At 39.8% G+C, this 15256-nt stretch overlaps 1 protein-coding gene across 1 annotated transcript; it reads left to right on the forward strand.

The window, feature by feature from the left end:
• Positions 1 to 2370: 2370 nt before the first annotated feature.
• CDK7 (cyclin dependent kinase 7) lies at positions 2371 to 15158 on the forward strand. Its single transcript, XM_053407832.1, has 12 exons — positions 2371 to 2548; positions 4573 to 4632; positions 5262 to 5295; positions 7389 to 7456; positions 8182 to 8250; positions 8996 to 9106; positions 9612 to 9730; positions 10493 to 10592; positions 10845 to 10931; positions 11140 to 11289; positions 13568 to 13715; positions 14931 to 15158. The coding sequence occupies exons 1-12, from the start codon at positions 2372 to 2374 to the stop codon at positions 14954 to 14956; spliced, it is 1149 nt and encodes a 382-aa protein (XP_053263807.1). The 5' UTR covers position 2371; the 3' UTR covers positions 14957 to 15158.
• Positions 15159 to 15256: the final 98 nt, after the last annotated feature.

The following is a 15256-nucleotide window of genomic DNA, read 5'->3' on the forward strand; positions in this document are numbered from 1 at the left end:
AGCCTGCTTGTCGATGAAATGTAGTCCAAATGTAGTTATGCTAATGACTAGAGGTTTTTCTTTTGAAATCTCAAAAGAATAAGAAATTAAAATGTTTGCACCATCTACTCATCAATCAAGTTTAGTATTGATACTATCCTTTGGTCTCAAAATGGACTTTGTTCCTGTCATCCTCATCAGTTGTGATGTGAAATGAGGATCTTCTGAAGGCTCAGGTGCCCATTTATTTTAATGAAATGAGGCATCTATCAGTACACATAGTAGTAGCCAGAGATACCCTCCCAACAGCAGTGTCACTGTTGCTTATCTATAGTAAGGTCAGGCCTACCCAGTTATATGGCTGGGAGCACTACAATCAATCTGACACTCCTGCTGCACCCATGTCGTCCTGACCTTGCTCCTGCTCATCTTTGTGCTTTAGAAACATATTATAAGTTCAAGCTACTAACATCAGTTAGAGTTGAGGCCTGGAACTTTTTTCCCCTATCTTCCAACCACTCCCAAGTTTGCAAGGATCACTGGAAATGGTTTCTGAGTGGGGGGAGAGGGGCAGGGATTGATAAAGTTGTGTTCTTAAGTGAGAATTCTATAAGTGGAAAGTGTTGGAAGTATAGGGAGATCCAGTTATGTATAAATTTCATTGTAAAGAGGTTTCCCATCTATTGCATACAGCTTCCAGAGATTGAATCTGGAAATTTTTTAAAATGCAAAACATATGTACTACCACTGAGCACTTCTTAAAAATAAATGCATGAATGAAATCTGCCAAGGAAGGCAATAAACATGTCATGCAAATAAAATGCTGGTCGCATCCACATTGTAGCAGGATATCTGCTTCCCTTTTGATTCCCTGGTCATCATGAAATGACATTTCCATTTGAAACAAAATGGGTTCTGCTCCAACCTACATCAAATTGTGGAATCTTCTAAATGTGATGGGTTGATTACAAATAAAGCTGCAACTGTTAATTTTGAAGTGCTTATTTTGCTCTTTAGTTTATCTACAAAGTGGCCTTAAATAAAAAGCCGCAGGGTATAAATCCTGAAAATAAACAGAGTAATAAATGCATCTTTTGTTTGGAAAGTCCAAACAACAACAAAACAATCAGGATGTGCATGCCTACTTATTTTTTTGGAATTTGCTTCTGAGTAAATAAACTTGTATCACATTGTGCTGCATTTATATTTTCTCAGACTCATTTGTGTGCAAACAAACATGCATTTATTATGTTACCGTTACTGCTGTAGTCAGGTGCAGTGGCTGCCTTGGCACTTGGGAACTTGAAAAGAGGGAGCTGCTTGAGCAAAGTGGTTGAGGTTCACTGGAGTTTGCTCACTCCCCTATAGTTTTCACTAAACTATGTGTATATACTTGCCAACTTATGATTGCAATTTATATATGATCCAGTGCAGTGGATTGCGGTCCATGAAAGCTGATGCCATATTAAATACTCATTTTCAAGCAGGGATGAGAACCTGTGCCTCTCCAGGTGTTGAGTTCAACTTCAGCTGCCACCAGACTTGGTCAGCATGGCCAATGGGAGTAACAATATCTTGTGGGCTACAGGTTCTCCACCTCTGTTTAAAGTGCCACAACACTTGTTTTTGTTGCAAGACTAACACTGCTTAACAACAAGCTTCCCCACCACTCTCTTTTGGGATGGCAGTGACAGCAAGATGTGTAAGGGCAGCAGAGGGCTCTCACAGAAGCAATGAGATGAGTTAACAGGGTCCCCCCCCCCAACTTTTCACATTACTTGTTACGATAAAACAGCGCACACCTACCACTTCTGAGGGCATCAGGCTAGCTCACCAAGTCAAAGGGCTGGCAATATGATATGCACAGTTGTACATCCAACTGATAAGGTCTGACTGCTGATGCAACTGCTGCTTCTCTCTGCCCAATGGTAGCACTGGCCCTGCTTCAATCTGAAGGGTGCTTTTGACTAGCAAACCCCCCACCTCCCAGCAATATTAACAATGGAATACATTTCTGGCCTGTCACCAGCTGGTCATCCCCAGTGCGCCTCCCCACCCCAGGGGCACACTTACAATATGGGGATACTGGAGTTCACTGGCAAGGTGCTTTTAAGCGTGTTACCTTTCTTTAGGCGGGCGAGGGACGAACAAACCTGCAGCTTCCCAATAATCAGTTATGTCGAAACCCCGAATTTCTCCTCTTTTTTTAATGGACAGCCCTCACTAGCACTCCTGGGTGGGCGGGGAAGTTGCGACCCGAGAAGAAAACCACGGGTTTTTCTATCCTCGTAACAGCTCTATAAGGGATTTTGCTTGCTCGTCTATCCTTTCCTATCTCTGTGTTGAGAGGCTGTTGTCACGACCGGCGGAAACCTCGGGGGGGGGGTGGCGCATGCGTAGAACGCGGTGGGAAGGCCGGTGGTATACGGGAGAGGGGGAGGAGCCGGAGTCGCGCTGGTTTCCTGGAGGCGTCGTAAACTTGACGGTTTTTAAATCGCGCTTGGTCGGGATGGACGCCCGCGCGCGTGCGAAGCGCTACGAGAAGTTGGCCTTCCTGGGCGAGGGGCAGGTAAGCCGGACTCGGCTGAGGGGAGGGTTAACGGCCGGCAGCAGCAGCTTCCGTAAGGCTCCGGTGGAGGCGAAGGAGAGGCACCGCCTGAGGGAGTTTTCAGGGTTAGCCAGGGCGGGAGCTGCGGACGCCCCTCGTTGCTCCCTCCGAATAACGGCGTCGCCTTCAATGCCACCCAGTTAAGCCGTCGGCTGCGCACAGTTCACCTTTTTTTGAGATCGACGACACGCGAACTCTCGCTCTTTGATAATAATAAAATAAGATTTCCACCCCAACCCCACTTGTCCTTCGCCATAAAGGCCCCAGAGGACAGTGATGCGGTTAAAAATAAAGTGAAGCCGATGTTTAACGCAGCGCCCAAAATACAGTTTAAATAGGAAAATAAAGGTCTCCGCTATCAAAGGCCAGGTTAAAAGGTGCAGTTTCAGCATAAAATGAAAGCTGCATTAAGCACCTCTGCAGAGTCACAGAGAAGCCCCTCTCCAGGGCTGCAAAAAAGCTTGAGGGCAGAGAAACTATGAAAAGCCGCCCCCTCTCCCTCCTAATACATACTTAAAGTTGCAAGTCTTAACTCCACTTACCTGGGAATAAGCCCCGTTTAATTTAAGAGGGGTTACATGGCTGGGGTAGTGCCATAGGTGTATTTGTGTTATAGGTTGTAGAAAGCATCTGGAGATGGGCAATAGGCATTTTTTTTCAGAGACTTGAAGGTTGTTTGCTCATTCCAGTTTCCCAGGTTTGTATTTCAGAAACCTAAAGCACCTGCTTGACTGGAGACAGCACTCATTCGAAAGAAAAATATCTGTTCCACGAGAAGCCTCTGTCAAAGCATTTTCAATGTGGAGTCAATGGCTTAGCACCTAGAAATATTGGCTGTTCACAAAAAATAAATGAATGGGTAGTTGACTGGCTGCTCCCAAAATTGACTTTGATCTGTCCTTTGATGTCATGAAGGCTCAGGGCAGCAGCAGAATGACCAGTTAAAAAGAACCTGCTAGATATGTTTGTGTAAGCAGTTTGTTGCTTTGATCAAGTCTACTTACAGCCAGACCTTTTTCTCATCCAGCTTTGGACAGAGAAAAGTGTTTTCCTAGCCACCCAATTGCTATCCAATGGTCAAACCTGACTTACAATGGAGAATAAATTTTTGAGGGGCAAGGTTTGTACCTTTTCATACTTTAGCCAGAAAATAGCATATGTCTGCTGTATCACTGATATCTCTGTTTAAGGCTATTGCTTGACCATCTGGTTAGTAAACTTTTCCAAAATGGAGTTTGAAGGTTGGTGACTAGAGAAACAGTGGGCAGTTGCGAAGTAACCAACAAGGAAGTAGGAGGTCTGCATTTTGCAGCTAGCTGGAGTGAGAAGGTAATGATGGGGAGAGAGACTCAAAAGTAGTGTCTGACTTTTTGGGGGGGATGCTGATGTTACAGGCTGCTGGAGCTGGCTGTCTAGGTCCTGCCTGCTGCTCTATATACAAAATTATATTTGAAATTAAATTGGGAAATCAAACCCTGTAGTGCAGCCACTTAATAGGGATATAAGAGTGTAATGCTTTCCTGCTTCGTAGAAAGCCTTCCAGTATAGGACATGTTCATTATGTGGGTAGATTGTCATATGTGACATTATTACATGTGGAATTCTCACATTTATGTACTTTGAGGTTTATACTGATGTTTGAAACAGCTTTGCTGGGGGTTGGACCAGATGACCCTTGTGGTCCTTCCAAATCTAGGATTCTGTAATTATGCTGTATTTCTGGAAATTTATCAATTAATTTCCCTTAGTTGCTAGTACTGACCAGCTGAGAGTGACATTAGAGGGAAGGCATAGCATTTCATGAGTTAAAGGTGTTCAACATTGTTCAACATTTTTACTGTTTTTATTGTGATCATTTGTATTTATTATAGCATGCCTCAAGATATTTTATAGAAAAGAAGACTAAACACTTTCTAAACAAAAAGCAAGGCTGCCACTATATAATTAGAAAACTGATTTTTAAGATGTGCTCTTTTTCTCTTTAGTTTGCTACAGTTTATAAAGCAAGAGACAAGAATACAAATCAAATTGTTGCTATTAAAAAGGTGAGTTAGCTTTCTTAACCTGACAGCATACCTAAACCATGATTTGTGCTGACCATAGCTTGGAATCCTAGCCACACTGACAATTTTTTATTTATTTATTAAGCCACTCATAAATTGTTCATTGATATATTCAATGGCATTAACCAGGGCTGGTCTGCCCATGAGGCTGACTGAGGCAGTTACCACAGGCAGTGGAATCCTAAGCAGTAATGTCCCTGCAGGTGTTTCGCTTACCCCTGCTGCTACTGGAGAAACAAGAAGGTGCAGCAGCAGCTTCCAGTGAAATCTCACAAAATTATTGTGAGCTCTTGTCACTACTGCTTCTCTTCACCACTCCAGGTGGTGGTGGGCAGCCTGCCTACTGCCACTGGAGAAGTAAGGAGAAACAGCTTCAGCTTCTGGGTTCTGACCATGTTTTATGTAATTGTGCAGAGCTTTAGCAACCTAGAGCAAGTAAAAGCTGCAGTCTAAGCACACTTAAATAAACCTCTCAGAAATTACTTCCAAGTAAAAATACATAGACTGAGCTGTCAGTCAGTTTAGATACTTATAGAACAACAGACTGTGGCCTTTGACCTGCCTTTGGTAATGAGAAATATTGTCTTAATTAAACCATTTTCTTATTTTAGATCAAACTTGGGCATAGATCAGAAGCTAAAGATGGTAAGTTTTTGAAATACACATATATAAATGAACTATTTTGCATATGCTAGAATATTGCTACCATGCTGGTAAATGACTTGCTGTTCTTTTCAATTTTGAGTGGAAGCGATAACAAATAAGATCCATGTAATTCTTTGTTTTGAAGTAGACCAGTGGCATAATATCCATACTCCACTGGTCCTTTGGTGATTTAGATAGAAAACATTCACATTTTCCCCCTTTAGTGTTCTTGTTTTATTTTTATCCGTGGACATAATTTTAAGCAGTGACTTGATTTTTCTAGAAAATTTTGAATTGAAAAAAATTCTGATATCCTAGTGAGTGATCTAATTTAACATGCTTATTTTACCTGTAGTTAGTCAACAGAGCTAAAGAAAAAAGAAGAAAAACTGCCAAGCTTGCCTAATACTACATTTGTAATTGGCATCTGTTCATTGTTTCTAATGAACTTATGAAGTGGAATTTTTTCAACGTAAAATTAAAGCCCTGGAAATTTTCCTGTTCCGTATCACTGATTTCAAGTAGAATCTACTTCTTTATGTGAATTATGCATTCCATCAGTTAAGCAAGCTTATATTCAGTTTAATTTATTATTTATATTCTGTTCTTTTATTAAAATAACAACTAAAGTTTTTTACAATTAAAATATTTAGTTTTTTGTTTAATTTACAGTTTATCCTTCCTCCCAAGAGAGCCCAGTATAGTAAAACAGTACATCATTACAAGAACAGAGTAACCTCAATATAAAATATCATTTGTAAAAACTTTTAGATACCAGTGCTAAGATTTCATGTAGGGCATCTTGGAAACATGTTACTGTTTAAAAGCTAGCCTATTTTTTTAAGTGCTTACAGTCATTTGATAAACAAGAAGAGAATGGCAATGCCAAGAGACAGTTCCACATTCACAGACTACTGCTGAAAAGGCCCTTTCTCTTATTCACATCCACCTGATTTCATGTATGGATGGAGCAGAAAGTGTGGCTTCCAGGAGTTATCTCAGAGGCTGGACAGTTCCACATGTGAGCAGGCGGGTCCTAAAATAACCTGGTACCAAGCTGTTTAGAACTTTGATGGTGATTACCAGCACTTTAAATTGAGCCTGTAAGTAAATGTTGAAATGAAATAAGATTGGAACATGACTACAATATTCACATGGCAGACAGTAGTCTAGCAGCAGCATTCTACACTAGTCCAAGTGTCTAGACATTGTTTAAAGGCAGCCCCATGTAGAGAACATTGAAGTAGTCCTGCCTAGTAGTAAGTAGGGCATCGATAACAGAAGCTTAGTTCCATCTTTTCAGATGGAAATCAACTGCTTCTAGCAAGGCAGTCCTCTTCATTCCTACCACCTGCATATCCAATGAAATCAAGGGACCAAGGCATACCCCAACCCACACATTGGAAAACAATCTGTTTCGACATACTAAACTGTTAGAGCATACTAAGTCGTTTGGGTGATGCTGGGCGACATAGTGAAGAACAGTGACTAAAATACCTTGGACCTGATCCAATGTAAGTTCTTGCTTAGCTATTGTTGAAGCAAGAAAGATGTGAATTAGCCTCTCCTTTTGCCCATGCCATTGCTTTCCTCCCTAGTATCGAAACACTGACATTTGAGGGAAAGTTTTATGACATCTGAAAAAGTACCTCAATCTTGTTTTAACTACAACAAACTGAGCATCTTCTTCATTCAGGATGTGAGGGAATGGGAATTACATTGATCCGAAATACTTGCATTGCCTAGAATATTTGAAGCTGTGTTCTGGAGCTTGAATCTTATCAGAAATATTCACCAATTTGAAATAAAATAGTAGCAGCCTCTTGTCCACAAAATGTTATGCTTAGTCTTCATGAACATTATTCCCAGGGTACAGAGACCTGCTCACCTGAGCCTAGGTGACGTCAGGATTTAAATCTCTAACCTCATGGGCATAAAACTAGCAGGTACGTGGCATAAATAATTGTGGCAAAAGTACCAATCCCTGTTCCCTCTCACCCAAGATTACTTTGAGCCACTAGTACCACCAAATTCATACACTGCTGAGGGTGTACAGTTCTATTGTTATCGTCATGATTCTTATTTCAATTCAGGTATAAACAGAACAGCCCTTAGAGAAATAAAGCTACTGCAGGAGCTTAGCCATCCAAATATTATAGGGGTAAGTACAAAGTGCTGTTTAAAGGGAATATTTCTGTATTAACAATATTTAAATACTATCCAATAACAAAGTCCTCTGGTTGGTTTATAATAACAATGAAACAAAGCAATAACTAATAAAAGTGAAGCAGAGAATAAAATCAGTATAACAAACTCTCAGCAACACCCAGATATGATAAATACATAGATGAGAGTTTAAAGGGCCTTGGAAAAGAAGTGTTTAAATTTGAGGCCCTCTTTATACCTGAGACCCAGGTCAGATTCCCCTTCGAACTTCCCTCTGATTGGCCATGCCTAAAAGTGAAGACTTATAAACTATCCTTTTTCCAGGCATTAGGCGTTTCTGTTGCTATGCAAGGCAACATAAAAATGTGCCAGATTCAAGAAGTACTGAAAACTGGCTGCAAGGGAAGAATCAGGAGTACACTTCTGATTTTTCTTCCTTTTCAGGATTGGGTTGAAGTTTCAAGACATGGCTTGAACTTTGCTGAGCATGGTATCATAGGACTTCAGGCCTGGGAAAGATGGGTGTGGTTTGCCCCAAAACAGCCTGGCAGGCCTAGTTAAGGAAATTAAAAGGGTGGTGAGACTCAGTCACTCTGCATTGCCTGGAGTGCTGTAAACCTGCCAGGGCACATTAGAGAGGATACCTTGACCAGTGTGTGTGCACACATTGGATTAAGGACATACTATCACATCAATAATTTGAGTGTATTTCTCTTCCAGCTTCTTGATGCATTTGGACACAAATCTAACATTAGTCTAGTATTTGATTTTATGGAAACTGATCTAGAGGTAAGATTGCCATTAACTGGCTACTGACTTAATTTTGTGGCCGATGATCAAGCTTTTGCTTTGTTTATATATTGAAACCAAAAGTCCTGGGGGGAAGTTATAAGAGTTGGAGAAGAGACATGGAGGAAGGGGGTGGTAGAAGAGAACAACAGAGAAGGCAGAACAGTATGCCTCTTCTTTGCATCTATTTTTAGACTGTAAGCCCCTTGGGGTTGGGATCATCTCTCATTCTTTCCAAAGAGTTGTGCAGATAGGTGGCGCTGTATCAGTACTTTTTAACATAAGCAGAATAACAGGTTTTATGCATAAATAACTCATATGGTAGGTTTAGTAATACAGACTTCATTTGAAGGGAAATAATTGTAATTGCTTAGGATGCCACCCACTTAAAGGAATTCTCATTACTAGTGAGAAAACATAAGAATATTAGATACAAAGTTCACAGAGAATTTGGACAATTTGGTCAGAGTTCAGAACAGGAAGTTGCTATAATCAATACTTTATATAGATCTAGCAATGTAGATAGTGAAAATACTGAAAGTGAGGGCATTACCAATCACATTATGATAATCAATTCTATAGCATTTCTGGGTCAGAGAGAGTGATTTATCTAAGGCTTGCTAGTTGATGTTTTGTTATTGGGGACATTGTGTACCCCAACAGATACATCTGTGTAATTTTTCTGGTGTGTTTTTTTTAAGCATTAAGCTTCTGCAATTTGTAAAATGCAATATATATTTTACAGGTTATAATAAAGGATACTAGTCTTGTGTTGACACCTTCTCACATCAAAGCGTACATGCTGATGACACTTCAAGGTTTAGAATATTTACATGAACACTGGATCCTTCATAGGGTAAGGAACTCTAGGAACAAAAAGAACAGCCTTTAAGTCAATGAGAAATGGCTCCCATTAAGGTGTTTGAGATGGAAATGTGATTCTCCATGTAAATTATCTCAGTCTTAACAACAACAACAAAATGTTTCTTGGTCCCTTTTGATTTATTTTTTTTAATGCCCCAAAATCTGAGGTTTCAAACTGGTATATAAAAAAAGACAGAATAAGTAGTTGGGCTTTTAGCTTTTAATAGGTATCGGCAATTTGCGTGCAACATTTTTAAAAAAATGAATCCAACTTCCAAAGCCTTCTGATTCTCAGAGGCACAAATGGATATAAATGGCACAGTCTCATTTCCCATAGTCTGATCAGCCATTGTAGTTTCTATCTAGTGCCTCAGTTCTATGCAATCCTATTGTCACTGCTTTCAGAAGCATATTTCTGGTTAAGGTGAACCTCTGATCACAAAGCAAAATATTTAAGTATTCTCAGCGATGGCATATTCATGTGTTTCCCCTTTAAGGATCTTAAACCAAATAACCTGTTGCTAGATGAAAATGGAGTTTTGAAATTGGCTGACTTTGGTTTGGCAAAATCTTTTGGAAGTCCTAACAGAGTTTACACACACCAAGTAGTAACAAGGTAAGAGAAAGATCCCTCAAGGAACACATCTGGCCTCTTGGTATGACAACTTCATCTGCTTGCCCAATCACTATGTGTACATGAAGATAGGAACTTGAACAAGACAGCCAGTGTGTTGCAGAGTTTAGAGTATCAGGTGAGGATTGGAAGACCCTGGTTCAAAAACCACACTCTGTGTCATGAAGCTCAGTTATTCTAGGCCAGGGGTCAGCAAATATTTTCAGCAGTCCCTCAGACCTTGTGGGGAGCCGGACTATATTTTGGAGGGGGGGAAATGAACGAATGCCTATGCCCCACAAATAACCCGGAGATGCATTTCTACACATTCTACTTATGTAAAAAAACCGCTGATTCCTGGACCGTCTGCGGGCCAGATTTAGAATGCGATTGGGCCAGATCCGGCCCCCAGGCCTTAGTTTGCCTACCCATGTTTAGGCCAGTATGATAGGTTAGGTAATCCTACCTAACCTATCTCACAGGTGTGTTGTGAGGATAAAGTGGGGAGGGCCATGTACACCCCCTTCAAATATTAATTGCATCCACTTTTGAATGCCAATAAATTGTGGAGTTGTAACTTAAACAGCTATTTTGTCACCTTTGTTGGAGGAAAAAAAAGATTAGATTTGCACCATTTTCTTACAGAAAGAACAAGATAAGATGTAAATCTTTAGGCACAAAATAGGATAGTGTTTGTACTGAAGGTACTATGCACAGCTCATAAATGGAGGAGGGAAATGCAGCTTGTCTTAATTTGTTTTTCAGGTGGTATCGAGCTCCTGAGCTACTGTTTGGTGCTAGAATGTATGGTGTAGGTGTGGATATGTGGGCAGTGGGCTGCATATTGGCTGAATTGCTTCTAAGGGTAAGCTCTCGGTACAGCTGTCAAATGAAATTTTATTCTGCTCTTGTGCAAATGGTTTATCTTCTGGCACTTGTACATGTGGGAGGAGTGCTGGAAATGCAATCTTTGTTCTGGGAACCCTCGTGTTTGCTTTAAACTGAGCCAATGCCATTTGCTTACCAGAAAAGTTCAAAGATTTTAGGGCTGAATTTCTTTTTTGTAGGAGTTCAGAACAAACCAATCTTGAAAGCCACTGTATTCATCTTTCTATAGGTTCCATTTTTGCCAGGAGACTCTGACCTGGATCAGCTCACAAAGATATTTGAAACCTTGGGTACTCCAACAGAGGAGCAGTGGCCTGTAAGTTTTTGAGTTGACAACCTTGTAACAAAAGCTGGCAGGGAGAATTGATGGAAACTTGATTGTTTTGACTTGCTTGCTTGTTTGACTAGCTTTATACTTAATGTGTGTTTACAGGTGAGAGGACCATTAATGACTTTTAACTATTCATTATGTGGTTGCTGACTTCTCTGTGCTATATTTCTTTCTCCCCCCTCCGCCTCAATAGGGTATGACCAATCTTCCAGATTATGTGACTTTTAAAAGTTTCCCTGGAATGCCACTTCATCACATCTTCAGTGCTGCTGGTGACGATTTGCTAGAACTTCTGCAAGGCTTATTTACATTTAATCCTTCTACTAGGGTCACAGCTACTCAGGTATTTAAATTGAAATTTCCACCCATCAGCTTAAAACTGTTTCTGTCAGTATTTAGTAAAAATAAGTTCTGCACAAGTCTCAAGCAGAATTGCTTTATGTAATGGAGTGTATAGTTCTTCCAGAGGCACCTCCACAGATTTTTATTGTGATATTTTAGCAGTGAGTTCCTAAACAGGTTTGGATCTAGACAACCATTTCAGCTCTGTTTCTGATGTCAACTGATCTTTCAATTTGTGTTCTGATACCTGCTTCATGAAGTAGAAAAATGGATCACATCATTTGAGATGAAAAATACACCTGTCAGAGGACTGCTCTGAAAGTCTGAATTCAGACTGGGATGCTCACCAAATAGCTTTACCCAGTTTCAGGGAGAAGAGAAGAGCCACCCTTGGCATTTGACCAGTGTCACCAATCCCATTTCTCTTGTAACAGACTAACCAAAGCAACTGAACAGTAAAAAGAGGAAGAGAGAGTGAGCTGGGCCTGAATATTTTGGTTGGGGGCAAGAAGCAGCAGCCTGTTTGACCTGTCAATATTTAGTGGCCAATAAGTATTTCCTTTTTTAAAAAAACTTCTTTTTATTAAAGATTTTCTTGGGTTACAAAAGTATATACAGCGTTTCTGCTTTCAGTTCATAAAGTTCTTTCTACTGGTCATTTCTATTCAATGCGAGACGCTAATGTAGTAGTATAAAGTTGGAGGAGAAGAGAGGTGGAGGAAAGTTGTTCCCTATGCCTCAGACAGCAAGCAAAAAAGGAGGAACAGGGTGCCAAGCCAGCAACTTCACCACTTGTGAACCTGAGGCCCACAATGAGAACCAATATGTTAGTTGGCCCAGAGTGTCTGTGGCAGAATGCACATCTTCCACAGCAGTCTTATCATTCTTGTTGTCGGAACCTATTCAAGTTTACTTCATAGTAAATTAAGTGGGACTTAATTCCAAGTATATAGTTTTGCAACTTGGGGAGGCATGTATTTTGAGCTCTTTCTTGCTTTTTAAAAACTCTTACTGAAACAAAGGGCTGAAGCAGCCCTCTTTCCTGAGCCACGGATTGAAAGCTGCATATGAGAAATGTGTTTCCAATTGCTTGTACCTTTTTATTATTTGAACCTGTAATTATTCATTGTGGATGTTCCTTCTGGTCTTAATTTCCCTGGTTACTTAATTGCAAGTGTTTCTTGGTACAGACCAGTGATGTGGAAACTTGTTCAGTACTACAAGCCACATCAAAAAGCAAAGTCAGACTTTTTAGTTGTGCATAATTACCATAACTTGGCTATAATTTGAAGGCAAAGCACAGCAAAGCAAAAGATGGTGATCCTATTACATTTATGTTACAGTCTACTGCATATCCCATAAAGTTAATCCTTGAATATTTTTTGCTGCAGTTCAAAAGCTATTTGCAAACACAAATATTAATTGGGAAACCATGGGAAGAGAGGGAAGTAGCTGGATGAGATGTCAGGACTGCAGAATTTTTATTCAGAATGTGCATGCAATCCATATGTTCTAGTGCTATACAATTTGCTTCATCCAAAAGGAGTTTATTTAAGCATTAACTACACTATAAAAATGTGTGCTTGCCTGGATGCAATACACAGAATTATTTGAGCACAAATATAGGTGACCAGAAAACTTGTTCCAGTCAGATACAAACCATGCAAATATTGATTATATTATAGGAGAAAGTTCACAACTGAAAAACATTAAGCCCAGGGCTATGTGTACTCCACTCTGGGGTAGGGAAATTGAGAAATTGCACATGCAATCTAAATTATGTGCCAAAAAACTAAATTATACAACTTGAGCCATTTTGCATTTGCTATTTTGCATAATTCTAGTTTGAGAGAGAGGTCAGTGAATTTCTGCTTTCAACCACTGTATATCTTATTCAGCATCCCTCTGACTTTCAGCATGTATTGCTTTCAAAAATAATCAGAATGATAGTATATGCACAGCCCTGGCTGTGCCCACATTTAAGAAAAAGTGACCTTTGTAAGAACACAACACACACATGCACACAGAATCTTGCAGGGGGAAACCTGCACAGAACTGGTATTGTGAGGAACTATAGGCAGCCTCAGTGACCATAGACGCTATCCATCACCACCACCACTGCCACCCCTCACGCTCTTTTCCCCCCACCACACAAAATATTACTAATTAGCCAAGAAAGCTACATATTATAAACTTAAGTACAGATCTTATAGAAATAGTGTCATTTCTAAATACAGTAGTGTCATTTTTTATTGTTATCTCATTCTGTTCTCTTGAAGGCACTAAAACAGAAGTATTTTAGCAGTCGGCCAGCACCAACACCTGGAAGCCAGTTACCAAGACCCAATTGCCCTGCAGAAGTCTTGAAAGAGCAACAAAACCCAGCTCCAAATTTGAAAAGGAAAAGACTGGATGGAATAGATCAAGGTAACAACATTTTAAAATAGTTTCTTCCAATGTCAAGTGTAGAATTTAAACACTTATCATATGTCCAGATATGATTTCTCACTATATCCTTTCCTTTGCCTGCTAAAAACATTTTTAGTCATGCCTACCCAGAAAAACTGGTGTGAATTTTTAAAGTATTTTAATTTATTGTATGTTGTAAAGTATTGGTCCCCCCACCCGATTTTATGATTCTATCTTTTGTGTACTACTTTGAGGTTTTTTACAGTCAAGTGATGTATAAAATTTATATTTATTTATTTATTTCACAATGTAACATTTAATTTGCTAGCCTGGGCCTAGAAACACTGGCCTAGAACATCAGTGTGCATACCCTAGCTGACTTAAGCCATTCTAACCAAAGGGTTGCAACGTTGTAGGGTTGCTCACACCAACTTTTGCACTTAATATTGCAATAATATTTCGGGGGATGGGAGTGTGGCTAGCTAATTATTATGAGATCAGGAGCGTTTCTCAGTCTTGCATTCTTTCACTTGATTTTGATACAGATTTCCTTTATTTTTTATTTTTTCCCTTTGAAACTAACTATGGTTTAATGTTAGTACGCATGTAACACTAAGAACTGTTGGTTCCCCCAAGGGAGAGAATGTGTTTATGATATGCCAAGCATGATTTAGAAGATCAGGTGTTCTTACATCTGCTTGAGATGCAACAATTGTTCTGCCTTTGTAAGCAGGGAAGTCTAGGCTTGGCAAATCCTTGTGCAGTGCACCTAACATGGGCAGGTGTCTAAGTGGAGGACGTCAGCTATGCTATTTTCAAATGAGACTTTTTGATGAATGATGCTTCAAGAACCTGGCAAAAGCCCAAAGATTCCTCCTTATTCTGTTCCAGTCCCAAAACCTATAACCTTTGCTGGCAGATGGTTACAGAACTGAGAAGAGCAGAGAAGTATCATGGACAGGAAGCAGACACAGTAGGGCCACTGGAGACACAGCTAGCTTGATTTTGTACTTGCTGAAGCAGTATTCTTTCTCTACCCACCCACAGTTGAAATGGAAATGGACAGTAGAGTTTGTTCTCCATATGCTAGCCCACATTTTGACACTAATTAAACCTATGTAATTGTGATATAAGTTTGAAATAGGTTAGGCACAAGCAATCTTACTATTGCTGTAAGACATAAGAAAAAGAAAGACAAACTGATGTGCATTAAACTTACCTCTCTCTTCCCAGGGTTACCAAAAAAATTGGTGTTTTGACTACTGTGGAAACAGGGATATTGAATATTTCTGCTGCTATGAAGTCTGAAAAGATCAAATAATGTGAAAACTCAAAAGTCACAATATGGATTAAAGCGTAATTTGTAAATGTAAACATGTAAAATGTGTGTAGTGTTAAACTCTAAAAACCATGTATTTTTATTGCTTTGCTTTTTTTAAAAATAAAAAAGTTAAAGACTCATTGGTTAATAATATATAATAGGTGGGATATGGGAACTTGGCATATGGTACTGATGAATGAGACCTTGTGCTAGAAATGCCCCGGGGGCTGGAATCCCA

Source organism: Podarcis raffonei, chromosome 11 (genome assembly GCF_027172205.1).
Source record: "Podarcis raffonei isolate rPodRaf1 chromosome 11, rPodRaf1.pri, whole genome shotgun sequence".
NCBI lineage: Eukaryota > Metazoa > Chordata > Lepidosauria > Squamata > Lacertidae > Podarcis > Podarcis raffonei.